General features: G+C 41.1%; 1 protein-coding gene across 1 annotated transcript in view; it reads right to left on the bottom strand.

Moving 5' to 3' along the window:
* Positions 1-13,514: 13,514 nt before the first annotated feature.
* FHL5 (four and a half LIM domains 5) overlaps positions 13,515-14,611 on the bottom strand; it is a 28,705-nt gene continuing 27,608 nt past the window's right edge. Inside the window, exon 6 of the mRNA XM_076333261.1 lies at positions 13,515-13,666. Within this exon, the coding sequence (XP_076189376.1) occupies positions 13,515-13,666 (152 nt within the window). The remainder of the gene's footprint in view (positions 13,667-14,611) is intronic.

Genomic DNA, 14,611 nt, shown 5'->3' with positions numbered 1-14,611 from the left:
TAGGTGGTTGTAAACAGCAGCGAGATCTCTTGGCTCTCTCTTTGCCAGGCTGAACAAGCCCAGCCCCGCCAGCCTTTCTTCACAGGACAAGCGCTCCAGCCCCTGACTTGCTGGCCCTCTGCCTGCTGAACTCGCTCCAGGTTAGCAAGGTCTCTCTTGTACTGGGAAGCCCCAAACTGGACACAGGACTCTGGATGCCGTATCACGAGCGCTGAAGAGAAGGCAAACATGACACGCCTTGACCTGCTAGTAATGGTCTTCCTAACGCAGGCCAAGATATGCTTGGCCTTCTTCCCTGCAAGAGTGTATTGCTGGCTCATGTTCAGCTTGTTGCCCCCTCAGGACCCCCAGGTCTTTTTCTACAAAGCCATAGTCTGGTCCCCAGTCTGTACTGGTGCATGGGGTTGTTCTGGCCTATTCTGCACTTCCTATTGTTGATTTTCATGAGGTTCCTGTTGGCCCATTTCTCCAGCCCATATAGGTTCCCTGAATGTCAACTCAGCCCTCTGGCATATGAACTACTCCCTACAATTTGGTATGGTCCACAGCTTGCAGGCGGTACATTCTCCCCTGTTACCTAGGTCATTAGCAAAGTTAAGCAATACTAGCTCTAATAACTGTCTCAAAATGTGTCTGCATGGTTAAGAGAACTGTATTTTTGTGTTTTGCCTTATTCCTTATTCCCACTGTTCTTCTAAGGGGTTTGTTTTTGTTTATGTTGCTTGCTGAGGTTTTTATGAAGGTGAGACTTCTGTTTCACTACGGAGTAAAGAATTGCAGCTCTATGACCATTTTCCTCCTCTTCCCAACTGCCCATGACTCTGTAAATATGTCAATCAATTTATTTAACTGCTGTTCCGTACTTTTAAAATGTGGTTAATGTTTCCAAAGCACTGTGAAGTGCTCTACTGAAAAACTGCCAAATATCATTAAATACAGATTTGTGCTTCTGGAATTTAAAAATCAAAGCCTAATGTCTCAGATATGAAAAAGGGAAAATCCCAGTCAAAGAAAGAATTGTGTTTATGAACATAACTCCAATTCTAAATGCATCATTGTCAGAAAAGCCTCCATCATCTTCTCTCTTATGATGATCTTAATAAAGCATTCTCTCTCCCATACCAGATGTTAAACTGATTCCTAAGCATTTGTTCCTAATGACCTTCAAAAACAAGCCCAGGCCAGCTAGCCAGTACTGACAGGCCTAATGTAGTTCTCTTGACCTGGAGTAGTCCTCATGACATGCCACAAGTCTGCAGCTTTTGAGGATAGCCTCAAACTGTATTTTTTCCTTCCCAAGCAGAACACGCAAACAGAGCTTAGGTGTGCTGACAGACTGTCAGTAAGAGTTCAGTCTCAAAGAAATGTGCTCCTAGTCAGTATTAGCAGGACCTTACCTTCATGCAAAGCAGGAGCTCCTGGCTCAGGATGGCTTTATATTTGATTTTGGCATTAAAGATAGTGAATGTTACTTACCAAGTAGTATTGGTATCTATGATGAATTACTAGCTTGCATGACAACTGGTAGGGAAATGAGAAAAGTATTGTAGTTTTTCTGCTTTACACAATGTCATGTGGTAAACCTTCAGGTAACTGGCAATATCCTGAGATTATAGGTGGTCTTGGGGTAATGGACTTTCTCTGACAGGCTGTCTGTCAAGTAACATGTAGCAACACTAAGCAATTCTGTTTCAAAAGAGAGCTTTCAACCCCAAAAATGTAGAAAAGGCAAAAGTGTGTCACATTGAATACTTGTTGTTTTCAAGGAAGTGGCACGTGTGTTGTGATGAACTTAATGATGAACTTAGTGAGAGTTAGATGCAGTTGTCTAGATGTAAATGACGGGCTCTGTGAAGAGCCCTTTGTGAGGGGTACCATAGCTGATCTGACTGACGTGAACGACAGATTCCTGTGGTAGGAGAGAAAACTACTGCATGCAGGTGACGTTTAACCAGTTCTAATAGTCCATTCTCTCAACAGCTTTCTTTAGTGAGTTTTGAATTTGTAAAGGATAATGGCAAATGACCTGCATTTCTGCTTCTTCATGCTGAAAGGTGAATTTCTGGTCATTCCTGAGGGCTGATGTGAAGAGCATAAAAGCCACTTGCTCTGGTTTTCCATTAAACCTGTCAGAGGAGCCACCTCTCTTTCGTGACCTGACAAAGGAGGTTTTTGAGTTCACTGGAGAATGCACTCTGGAAAGCTTGTACAGCACCAGCTTGATGTGCAGGACAGCGGGGGGCTGCTTTGTGAGCTTTGTATGACCAGGTCAAGATGGGTGCACTCACCTCTGAGCCATCTCATGTGCCTGGTGCACACTGTGTGACAGACTACATCTGTAACTTCAGCGGTAGATGATTTGTTATAGGCTCATTTGAACACAGTAGAAGATGGATTGTGACCTGGTGGATTAGAAGCAACTTTTGGGCTTCTCTGTGTGCTGTATAACTGCAGAGAAGCTGTGCAAGCTGCTTGCATCCTGACTAGCCATAGTTGCATGCAGTGAGGTAAGACAGGCTTACTGCTGTCTGATTGAGATCTGTGCACGAACGAAGAAGCCAGTTCCTCTAAATTGTGTGGGTACAAAACCAACTCTTCTGACTTTTTCCATGTCACTGAGGACGGAGCTTTTAACTGTGAGTGTGGCCATAAGGTGGGGTAGCCAAAGCCTCTTTAAAATTTTGTCCTATTTCTGCTCAGCACAGGACTGAAGAAAATGGAAGGACTTGCTTTTCATAGATTCACTGGAACAAAGAAAAGTCACTTCTTTTTTTATGAAGGCTATGGGACAAGTGAGAAATAAATGCACATACACACTTACCTATCTCTCCAGTTAACAAGATAAGGAAATCTGTGTGGTAACACAAAATGTTTTCATCAAGTGAAAATAATCTTAGCTAGGCTGGATTATAATGATAGGCATCTACACAGACTCTACTATATGGGGCCTAAGTGATGCAAATACTAAGTATGCTGAAAATATATCAATGATTAATAGGGCAAAATGCATTTAAAATTGTTATGGCGCTTTACTGCATTAACTTGTCACTCAGGGACTCTTGTGACTATACAATAGACAATAAAATGAAATATAGGATAGTTATATAGGAAAAAGGACTTCATTTTTTAGATATTTTTTCTTTTTTTTTTTTTTTGGCCAAAGATTACTCCTTTTAATACCTGACTGATTCATGTGGCAAATCTTTAGATTTAACATCATCTTTCCATGACTAAACTGCTACATCATTTTAATATAAGGAAGTTTTGCTGTTCATACTGATCGATGCATTACTGTTATTTTCCTATATTTCATTTGCTCCTTTTCACTTTTCTGTTACTATGCTTGTCACTCTTAGAACATGGTGCGCATGTTTAATATTTGATATTCAGGGGAATTACATATATGCTTTTGATTTGGTACTTGCAAGAATTATTCTGATAAATAAAGCTGGAGTTAGCTACAACAGACCTATTTATTTTCTGTCTCATTGTGATAGTTCTAACTGGATTTATTTTTCCATTAATACACCCTTCTTTTGTCGCTTATACCATACCCTTGTATTTGAGAAGTTTTCATCCAGCAGTTACTAGTTATATCCACCTTAGAACCCACCAGGGATATTGTTAAGGACAATCTATTTCTATTTTATCCAGTCATTCAATAGAGTAAAAGTAATCCTTCTTAACCCAGCAATTCCTCCTGGAATAGACTGATTGAGTTATTCTTGACTGTTTCCATTCTATGTAATTTTTAAATTCCCATCTGGCCCCATAGAACGAGAAGCAGAAAGTAGATATGTTTGAAAGGTTTCCCAGTTGCCTGATAAAATGTATGAACCGCCACCTCCAGAGCGCCTATGGGAACATGGTGCAAAATCAGGTTGTTAGACCATGACAAACTTCCACCCCTATCAAGGGACTCACCACCCCTTGGCTTGCCATTGTCCCAGGCTCTGGGCATCCAGCAGCATCTCTGCAAACTCACTTCTCTACTGCTCCTCAGGGGAGAGACAGTTCCCATCAGGGCCAGTGTTTGAAATCATAATGTTAATGGTAATATCTATGAATGAGCTAAATTGCTTGCTTCCCATGTTTACAGTTCTGAGAAGATAAAGTGAATTGCTCAGAATACTACAGCCGATATTACTGATTAATAACCCTGACTGTGTACCACCATGCTGAAACTGGTTCTATGTTGTTTTTGGAGGGGATCTCTCAGCTGAATCTGTACCATGATGTCCATAGTGCAGTCTTGAGAGGGGAGAAGCTAACAATGCCCTTGCCCTAGTGTATGAATGTCTACAGAAGCAGTCTTTCCTCTGGAAAAGCTGCATCCCAACAAACCAGTGTCTGACTCAGGACCAGTTGATGTAGTCACATAGTGACTCTTGTCACCTGCTGCAGCTGGAAATGGATGCTCCAGATTTCCCAGCTGAGCAACATGCCTATGTATGATAGAGCTCTTCTCACATGTTTGAACCAATGCATATTTAATTATACTATGTAATATGAAAATTTCTTCAGCAAGAAATGTGGCGCTTTTCTTGATTCCAGAATGCACAAATAACCAGTGCTCAGGACAGGACACTTTCTTGAAGAAGTTTAAATCTTTAATCCAAATTGCATAAAGAAGAGAGTTGAAGTTGGGTTTTTCACATTCTTCACGACTCTGCTCACTGCTGAGCTCTCACGTCTGGAAGAATGGTAATGCACAAATGTCCTTCTGTCAAGACTTGTTTGCTTGGTAGAGCACTTAAGTATCTTGGTAGAGCTTTCACAACTTTAAATCCCGGGGTGGGGGAGACATTTGTTTCTTTCCTGCCCTTAATTAATTGTCTGGAAATGAGTGGTGTGACTTAGCCTATAACCTTCTCAGCAATATTTTCTTTTAGATAATTGAGACACTCCCCCACTCAGCCCAATGGCTTCTGTGAATCTTGATTTTTGATCATGCAGCCTCTCTGTGCCTCCTAAAAGGAAGCCTATTGTGATTCCTCAGGATAATGAGGTGCTTGCAACACAGACTTTGTAAACCTAGATAAGATGGCTGGAAACAAACATCATTGTCGGGGGTATAGTTTTTTCATCACATCCATTGCAGATGTCAGGCTATTTAGCAGTCTTTACCATTGCACTAACTGTCTGTTAGATATCATGCTTGAAAAGAAAGCGTGTGCTGTTCTGCTAGATGGTATATTCTTGTTTTAGAGAGTAAAAAAGAGGTGTAAGACAGTAAAGTGCCTACCAGCTACCTTCCCTTGGTGCGAGTTCTCTGTTTGGTACAGAGTGCAAACCCCAGCTTGCTGAATGCTCCCACTGTAAACCAGTGTGAAGGGTAGAACAGGGACCTGACCTTGCTTCCCTCTCAGGAGAAAACAACGGCAATTGTTTCTGTACCAGGAATGCAGCAGACTACCTAAGCCTCTGGGCAAAAGGGAAGCAAGGCGGGAATCCTGTTCAGCCTAAATTCCTCTTTAATAGCTCTGGCCGGTCTAAGTTACTCTTGTTTAGCTACAAGACTGTAATTGCAGCTGACCATTGCTTTTAGTCACACAGAGTGACTTTAATTTCAGTAATGAAAACCAATTAGATGCCCATAAAAAGCAGTATCACAGCCTTATGTTCTGACTGAGTCTTTCCTCCGTAGTCAACAGCCCTGCGGTTTGCTTTCTGACGGGAAATCTCTGTCTTCCAGAAACAGTTCTGCAGAAATCAGTGGGGGTTGCTTAGTGGGAGAGAGGCAGCTGGGTCCAGTGCACATCCCCTGTCTGACAGCAGCACGTCAACAGGAAGAGCAGGCGAGCATTAATAAATGCAGAAAATAAGCATCACTGCATTTCTGAGGCAGTGTGCTCTAAACATACAGCGAGCCTGAGTCCGCAGAGCACATCCCTGCCTCAGAAGTGAGGGAAACTTGTTTGGATTTGTGCAGCTGTAAGGGTTTATGAAGCTTTGTGGTTGGTGACAGGTTTGCATTGGAGTGGCTGCGGGCCAGGAGGCCACCGTGCCGAGCCGTGCCGTCTAGTGGGGGCTGGCGGGAAGGGCCACTCGGGCGCAGTGGCCTGCCCTTTGCTCCCTCCTTGGCACTGGCAGAGGGCACAAATCCCACTAAAGCCCTCTTTTGAAAAGATTTGTGGGCTTTGGCGGGTTGCCAAAAATATTAAACAACAAAAAAGTGACTAATCCTGGTTAATTTGGGTTAGACCTTTCAGAGCTTGTCTCTGATCCTGGTGAGGAAACACTGGAGTTAGAGCTGCCTCTGTGGTGCCCTTACCTCTCCTGCATAGCACAGCCTTTAGGCAAAACAGCCCATAACGATTATTTTCCTAGGGAACCCATTCCTCACCATCCATGCAGAGTGGATCATGCTCTCACGGCGAGCACCGTCCTGCATTTGGGACTCTCAGCACTGCTAGCTATGCGGCTCCATGCTGAAAGCTACTCTGAAGACAGAATTGGGAGCTTTACTCAGCGATTGGCCTTGTCAGGTTGATCACCATGAGTCTGCTATGACAGGGCTTTAGATGGATCAATTTTCACAATTATCATCTAACTTGATTCCTCCAAGATGGGGAGTTATCTCCATTTTACAGCTGAAGGAACTGAAACATGTACCCAGCCTAAAATGCTTACAAGTCGTTGTCATCAAGTACATAGTATCTGGACCACACATTTGCCCTGTGGGAAATGTGTCTGCAATTCCTTAATGCAGAAAAGATGTAACTGGGACAAGTGGATTTTTATGGGGATGGCAGGAGACATCTCCATGAGAGAAGGCTTTCCTTTTTGTTGTCAATTACGTTCCTGAGCCAAAATCAAGTGAAGCACCTAAACCCCTTAAAGAAAACGTTCAGGGTTCTTTAGTATAAGGCAAACATTATATTTTTTTCTGTGTTTTGTTTTGTGAAATGTAAGATAGTTTTGACTGAAATCTTCTGGGGATGAAAACGAAAAAGGGGAAAAGGGAAAGCAGGAACTGGCCTGAGAAGGTTTGGCACAGACCTCAGCTCAAAACATTTAACTTTGATGGTGTTTTATAGGCAAGTGGAAACACGCTTTAAATCAAAGATCTCTGTAAATGATGACAGACATTGCTCCTCCCCCCCCCCCCCCCCCCCCCCAAATAATCAATCAGGGTGCTTTACTTTCCAGTGAGTTAAGAGTTAAGATTACAATAAGGATTTTGCAGCAATTTAAAAAAAAAAAAAAAAAAAATCAAGCTAACAAGGAATAAGATGGCTATCGTGAGAAAGCCAGGAAATTCAAGAGTTAAAGGTTAAAGAAATCCAAATGTTTAAAAACATTGGAATGCGACATTGGGGTCACCCAACTTGTCACTTCTCCAAGGCCGTATGAGAACAGGCTGGCCCCTAACAGGAGACTGGTGTCCTGAGGTTGGTCCTCTGTCACAGACTCGCAAAGTACATGCTAGGCTACAATTTCTGTTACAGATTTGCTATCAATTTTTCTACTATTTGAGGTAAGTCCTATTCCTCATATTAGCAGCCTTTTATGGCCAACTGCTTTCATAGCCAGAAATTTCTACTCAGATTGCTGTCCTTCCAATGAAAATGTTTGACTAAGGGCTTGATTTGCTTTTTTTAATAAGTAAAGAGCTTGTTCTCAAGAAATAAGTAGTCCTTTTTTTTTTTCCTTTGGGAAACAAGAATAACAAAAAAATGTAATTCAGCAGAACTGGATAAACTGTTTACATTATTTTGCACTGTATTTTTCTTAATCCAGGAAAGCTGTGTTGGGTAGAAGAGATTATTTTTATTTATTTATTTATTTGATAATTAGTCTAGCAAAATCTAATCCAAAGTCTAAGGTGAAGACAGAGATGGACAAATGAGGATCTTCATCCAGGAACAATGTGGATATGGCTACCTGAGGTAAGTCTTTGCTACAGAAGTACTCTAAGTAAGTTGAGCAGTGGGGTTCAAATGCGAGCAACTATCTAAGGCTGTTTGGATTTTGTTACCTTTTGCTGGGTCAATCGTCTATTTAATAAGTCACCCAGAGATTCCTGAGGCTGGGCCGCTGTGCCAGACTGAGGTCCTTTCTCAGCAAACTGCTCTCCTGGTCACACGTGGAAATTACAGGAATGCACCTGACGACTATCAGGACGTGAGCTGTTAGGTGAGAGCTAACAAGTGACTTGAGAGGGAGCTGAGATACTGGAGTGAAACATCTGAACCCTCAAAAACTTGCTCAATTGTTTCTTGATTTTGCTAGGTAGTTTTCTGCTTGACACAGTTCCTGAAATGTCTGAGGCCGTGCGCTCCTTTGCTTGCTCTGTAAGTGATCTTGTCTGAGTATTTTAGTGGTCACCTTCATATCTGTGTCCAGGCTACAGGCAGGAGCTGAGTGTTTCTTTGTTGTTTTGATGTGATTTGCTCTTAAAGCTTCACACAGCCTATGCATGAAAGGGACTCGTGGCTCCCTTTTTTTCAGAGATGTGGTGGTAGTGCAGTCTTTTGTATGCAGTAACTTATTAATTCAGTTAGTGCTAAAAAAAATCTGCAGTGAATCAGGTGAGCATCTACAGTCTTGAATATCTTACTGGAGAGGACAGTAAACAACGTACAGCAGAGGCACAAGCTGATAAAAAAAGATATTGGATTATATCCAAGACAGATGTAGTGCTTATTAGCATGGATGTAATGCTGTACAATGGTTGTTTTTCTGACATTGAATTAGTTTTTACTGAGCAAATCCAGGTTTTTATGTGCTGTATTCTCTAGCCATAGCGGATGTCTGTGTGACTGTGCTGTAGAGATGCCTCATCTCCGTCTGGCCTCTCTGTCTGGCGTCTCTGTCTGGCCTCATATTCAAGGAGCCCCACTAAGGACTTGGGTGAAAAATGCAGGATGAAAGTCCACAGAAATGTTTAAATGGACGCTATTGGACAAATGTTCTCTCTAGCAAGCTAAGAAAAGCTTTCCGATTCAGGCCAAATCTGATATCTCTAGACCCTCCACTTCAGCTGTGTATTGCCAATTGGATAACATCCCTATGTTACAAAAACTGCAGCCATATCTGTCCTCCAAAGGTCTTATCGCCCTCTTTTCATACCAAAGTACTTGTACCTGGTACTTCTGAATATGATGAACTGAAACTTCTGTTTGGAAATAGCAGTCTATAACCATGCTAGGTGTTTTGTACTTTGGTTCAAGTTGCCAGGGTTCCTGTGACTCAGTCCATTCAAGTTTTGGCAATTTGAGGGTGAACGAGCATGCACGCACACACACACGTTTTCTTTTTGAGATATTATTAACACGAATGTAGAGGATTTATTGCAGCATTCCTGCTTGATTGGTAAACAAGTTTGTTCTGGCTATAGGCTTGAATCCCATCCAACTTCTCTGTTTACAGAAATGATCTCCCAGCTTCCACTGAGGCAGTCATTTAACATTACTTTCCTTCAGCTATTGATATCTGTTATTGTATAAACGTCACTGTGTTTTTACTTGTCTTTCTAAAATACAATACACTGCTCTACATCCATTCTATTAAATCAAATGAGATTCATAAGAACTTTGACCAGGTGCTGAAATTGCTGGTCAACTCAGTGGGGTATAAACAGGTACCTCCCCTCTCGAGATGGGGCCTGTGAAGTGTTTGAAACCACAGGTCCAGAAGGCCTTGCAAAACTTTACCACTGCCTTCCTAATGCTCCTGTGGTTGCACTGAGCCACTCTTACCATGAAGAAAGCCTGGGACGATATCTACCAGTAGAGTACAAGAACCAGTTGAACTTGCATATGCTGAGTTACGGCAGAAAAACTATACTGTGATGTGACACCCACTTCACTGATATGGCCAGACTATGCCCTAGCTCTTCCCCAGCCTCGGTTCACAGATTTTCTTTCCAGAAAACCAGGGAACAAGGAGAATGGAGGATGTCTGGGTTTCATCCTAGACCTAAGTCATGAGTCTGGGGCATGCGCCTCCACCTGTGCTGGGAAGTGATCCCGGGTTTCTGAGTTACTGCTGCTGTGTGTTGCCTGCTACAACATCTACTGAAAACATGCCTGGATTTTAAAAGCAGTAGTCCAGGGACAGGCTGACATCTTGCTCTCACCATATGAACTTGTCTCAGAGTAAAAAATATTAAATATGGGTAGAGAAGGGTCACTTGGTACCAATACTGCAGGGCTTATCTTCGTATTTTAAGCTTGTTACCTCCGGGAGTTCTCTGGCAATTAGGCAGTGGTTGAAGAACTTAAACTTCAACCTTAAGCATTGAGGGAGGTAATAGGACACCTACTTCACTCCTCAGAAGTTAGTCCCAAATGGCAGTCATCCCTCCCAGTCCCCTGGGATAACTATGAGTACAGTGGGGATGTGATCAGGGCATTAGAGACACCACTGCACCTTAGGATAATTGAGCTTGACCATAACAAAAGCAATGTGATTGCCTTACAGCTAGGCAGCTAATAAACAGGGAAAAACTAGATATATTTTAAAATAAAACAGTACAATGTTAAAGAAAATCACATGACGTTAAAAAAGATTGACTTAAAAATAAATCTCAAACTCCATCCTCTGAAGTTTATTAAAGAAAATTGAATTGCACTGGAGTCTATACACTGATCATCCTGCAGTAAATCAAATGTTAGCAACAAAGACTGAAGCTGACCATCTGGTTCATTTTACCCGGTGCTTTGCTATCCCAGGCAATCATGTTATATACGCCATTTAACACACTGATCAAGCATCACTTTAAAACTGACCGCATAGCTATTCCCCTCTTGGTTCTGGAAAGAGGCTCTCCTGGAGCATCACTGCTCAGCAGTAGCAGCAGCTTTCTAATTTCCAATTTCCAGTCCTGAGGAGTTTACTTGCCTTTGTTCTTGAATCAAATGCAGGCTCTTGGCTTATAGCAGCTGTCTAGTCCCTTCCATGATCTACAGTCCTCCACAGAGACACACTGTTCCTTCTTGCAGCCCTTCTCTGCACCTATTCAAGTTGGCTTTCATCTACATGAGCATAGCTGACCCAAATTGTGCAGAGTATTACTGTATTTATGTTTATACATCAGTAGCTGGTGATTGAGACTAGGAAATATCAATCTGATATCTAGCATAATTTTTATTCAAACTATTTATAGCAGCCACATTTATTTCTTATTATTACTCTCAAGTGAAAATGCTCAGTTTCAGATTTGACTGTAGTGTATTTACTGCAGGAGAAATAAATAATTCAGCTGGTATTTCTAAAAATATAATTAGTTGATGAGTCAGAGAAGAATTTCATCTTCCTAAATGTTAAGTCTTGAAGACTGGGATTATCATGATCAGCGTGTCTGACCTGTGACTCTGTCACGTCTTAGGACTCTGCCTGGTAATTCTTGCGTCAGTTTGTAATTAAGATGGAAGATTGTTCAGACAAGACTGAATAAAGGGCCCAAACCACATTCTTGCAATTTGCTGAATGTTATTTCACACAAAACAAACAAAAGGTACACCCCACAGACAAGCCTGCGTCTGGTGATTCATCATTTTAATTTAAAAATTTAAGACAATTAACATTTACTAATGGGCTAATTTCTGATAACTCAGTGCACATTTTTAGAACATCATACATAGCTGTGAACCGCTGTATGTGTGTGCGTGTGTATATATATATTTAAGGCAAAGAAACATATTTCTATTTATGGGAATCCAAGTCTTACCAAGAACCTGTATCAGACATATGAAATGTGGAAATAGAAAAGGAGGCAGCTGGGATGAAATGAAAACGCGTAAACTAATCAAACTCCAGACTCCAATAAAAGCTGCCATGAAAGAAGAAACTGAAAACCAAAAACGAACACCACGTAGAGCAAAAGATCAATATTTTATTGACTGGAAAACAGACCGCTATGTACTTGTTGGTCAGTCATTATGCATATTGATTTTATGCCACTGCAGTTCAGCTCTGGCTTAGCTATGCACACATATTCTTTTTTTTTTCTTTTCTCTTTTTTTCATTTTTCTACCTAAAGTAATGGTTGGCTTCAGTATGAATAAAGCCCACTCAAGTCAGCCAATAACTCTACGCACTTAAGGTCAGAGTCTAAAGGAGAATGTATGACTTCAAGACATGCGAGATGAGGACTAAAACAGTGCTGAGCGGTGCAGAATCTGCTATCCTTAACATCACTGTACTGCTGTGATGTTACAGCCTGGTGCAGACACTGCAACACGAGTCAGGCCATTATAACATACAGTATGGAAGAAGTAAGAGGAGAAATGCTTGTAACTCGGCTCTAGATGACTTTTAATAATAGATACTTGAGTGCTGAAGCTCAGCAAGCAGATATAACCTTCTCAACGCCAGCTACCCAGAAATCAATACCTTGTATTGCAAACGAGGACTGCCTAGCTTGCAATGACAACATTACCAATTCTTGACATAATATTGGCAAATGCATGTGGCACATAGCAAAATGAATCAGGTATTGGTTCTGAAGAGCTTACAGCCTGCTACAGACGAGCAGGCATTTAGAAGAAAAGGGGTAGACTGTGGATCAAAGACCTAGCAAGGTGGAAATGGTAAGGCCTTTAACAGTGTTTTGATTGCTGGCAAATGGGCTCTGAGGGGAGGAAAGTACAAGGTTAAAGGGACAAGTATGAGTTGGCTCTTGTCTCTACTAATAGAAAAATATATTTTATGCGTGTATTTGAAGGTCTAGCGAAGACAATGGAAAGAGTCTTAAGGTATATTAGCTATGGGAAAGTGTACATCAGCACTATCCAATCTTGGGCAATCCTTAGCTGTTGCAGTAGCTCAAAATATAGGTTTATTTATGTTCTAAAGCAGTTATGCCTGAAAAATTAAGTACAGTTAACGAATTTTGGGAAAGGACCTGTCACTCAGGTTTTTCTGATGACTAAAGACTATGTTTCTGAGGAGCAATCTCAGTAAGGAGAGGAAAATGACCCTTTTTTCCCTTTATCTGGCCTTGGAATAGGCCTCTCTTACTCGGTGGCCCTCTGTGTAAAAGTACCCCCCTCTTCCTACTTTCTGCCTGCTTTGTCAGAAGCTTTTTTGCCTGAAATGTGGAGGAAGTTGGTATTTACAAGTTGTTCTCATCAATGTTATGATCCAATAGAAAAATGCATGTGCCCAGCTTTCCACACCAAGGTCTGCATCTGTGAAGCAGTGCTATTGCCTCATCATTAGTCATATGCCATATAGACTTTTCACAATCCTCCTTGGTTTATGGGAGATGAAATGTAAGTTTTTAAGCTTCTAACAGCAGAGTGCAGTGTGTTACAAGGAGAAAGATACTGTAGTTAGATTTAAAATATGTATGAATCTTTTCTGCATTATTTTCTTAGCCAGTATGGGGCTGTTTGAATTTTTTTTACAAGCAGCTGAGAACTATGATAGAGTTAAACTGCTGTTGGAAAGTTACTTGAATGACTAAATAACTGTTATACCTTTTAGATTATTTTCTTACTGCAGAGTAATGAAGTACATGGTTACAAAGTGAGAATAATGCAGCTGTACAGCTCTCCACAGGACTATGAAGCAGAGCCACATTCATGACAAAGGACATCATCCTGCCGAGTGAGGAATCCTTGGCCCACCAGCGAGACAGAGCATTTTGCACAGTTAAAGCATTCCCCATGCCACTGGCGCTCTTCAAATGAGATAAATTTGGCACCTCCGAGAGCTGAAAGAGATAATGAGAAAGAAGATGCGAATCTAGTATTTCTGGACATGGTTCAGAAATGCAACAGATTGTTTTCTGATGTGTGATCAGGTTGTCATTCATCTAGCAAACAAACAAATGAACAAAGATCCATAGCCTGAAATATCCTTTGTTGGCTGAATTGAAAACAACTTTAAAATTAAATACAGTGAGAAATATTTTAAGCAAAGCCACAATTCACTTGCTTGTTTTCATATCCCATTATGAACTCTGAACAGAATAGGTTTATCAGAATGTCCATTCAGGTTTGCTGATCTTCCCAACAAACTCTCATGAAAATTAATTGCAATGTGTTGATACACATAGTTTCTATACAACACTGAGTGAAATTTAATTATTTCCATCTAAGTTTCTTCAAGATGGGGTCCTTCAGAAATCACCAGATCATTGAGTTCCTAGCATGAGTATCTGAAATAAAACATCGGTGTTTTGTGTTGGGTTTTTTTGTTTGTTTGTTTGTTTTGTTTTTAAATCGTGCCCGTTTGATTGGGTATTCATCATTTTATTTGTCCACTTACATATGTGGCATGCATCTGTAACAATCAGTACTCTTCAATAGTTGAGTCCACACATAATACAATTACAATGCGGAACACCAGCAAATGCTCTCAGAAAACTTCAGCTATCATAGACTAGTGACCTATATGTCTAATTATAAATTATCTAAGTACACAAGGATGCATGCAATAGAGCTTTGTTGCATTTGGCAAGCTTTCGAATTTGACAGGTGTGCCTAACCAACAGGCAGTTAATTCATGTCCAATTTGATCATATTTGCACTTAAAAACAAAGGTGAAGAAATTACAGACACGAGGGACTTGTGTGCACTGTCCTGGGAAGAGACAAAAAGTGCCTTTTCATATATTCTTAGGGATGAATTTTAGTGCAGAAAGCACTAAATCAAAC

The sequence above is a fragment of the Aptenodytes patagonicus genome, chromosome 3, assembly GCF_965638725.1.
Source record: "Aptenodytes patagonicus chromosome 3, bAptPat1.pri.cur, whole genome shotgun sequence".
Classification (NCBI taxonomy): Eukaryota; Metazoa; Chordata; class Aves; order Sphenisciformes; family Spheniscidae; genus Aptenodytes; species Aptenodytes patagonicus.
The sequence above is the reverse complement of the archived record's forward strand: the minus strand, read 5'-3'. Positions and strand labels throughout refer to the sequence as shown.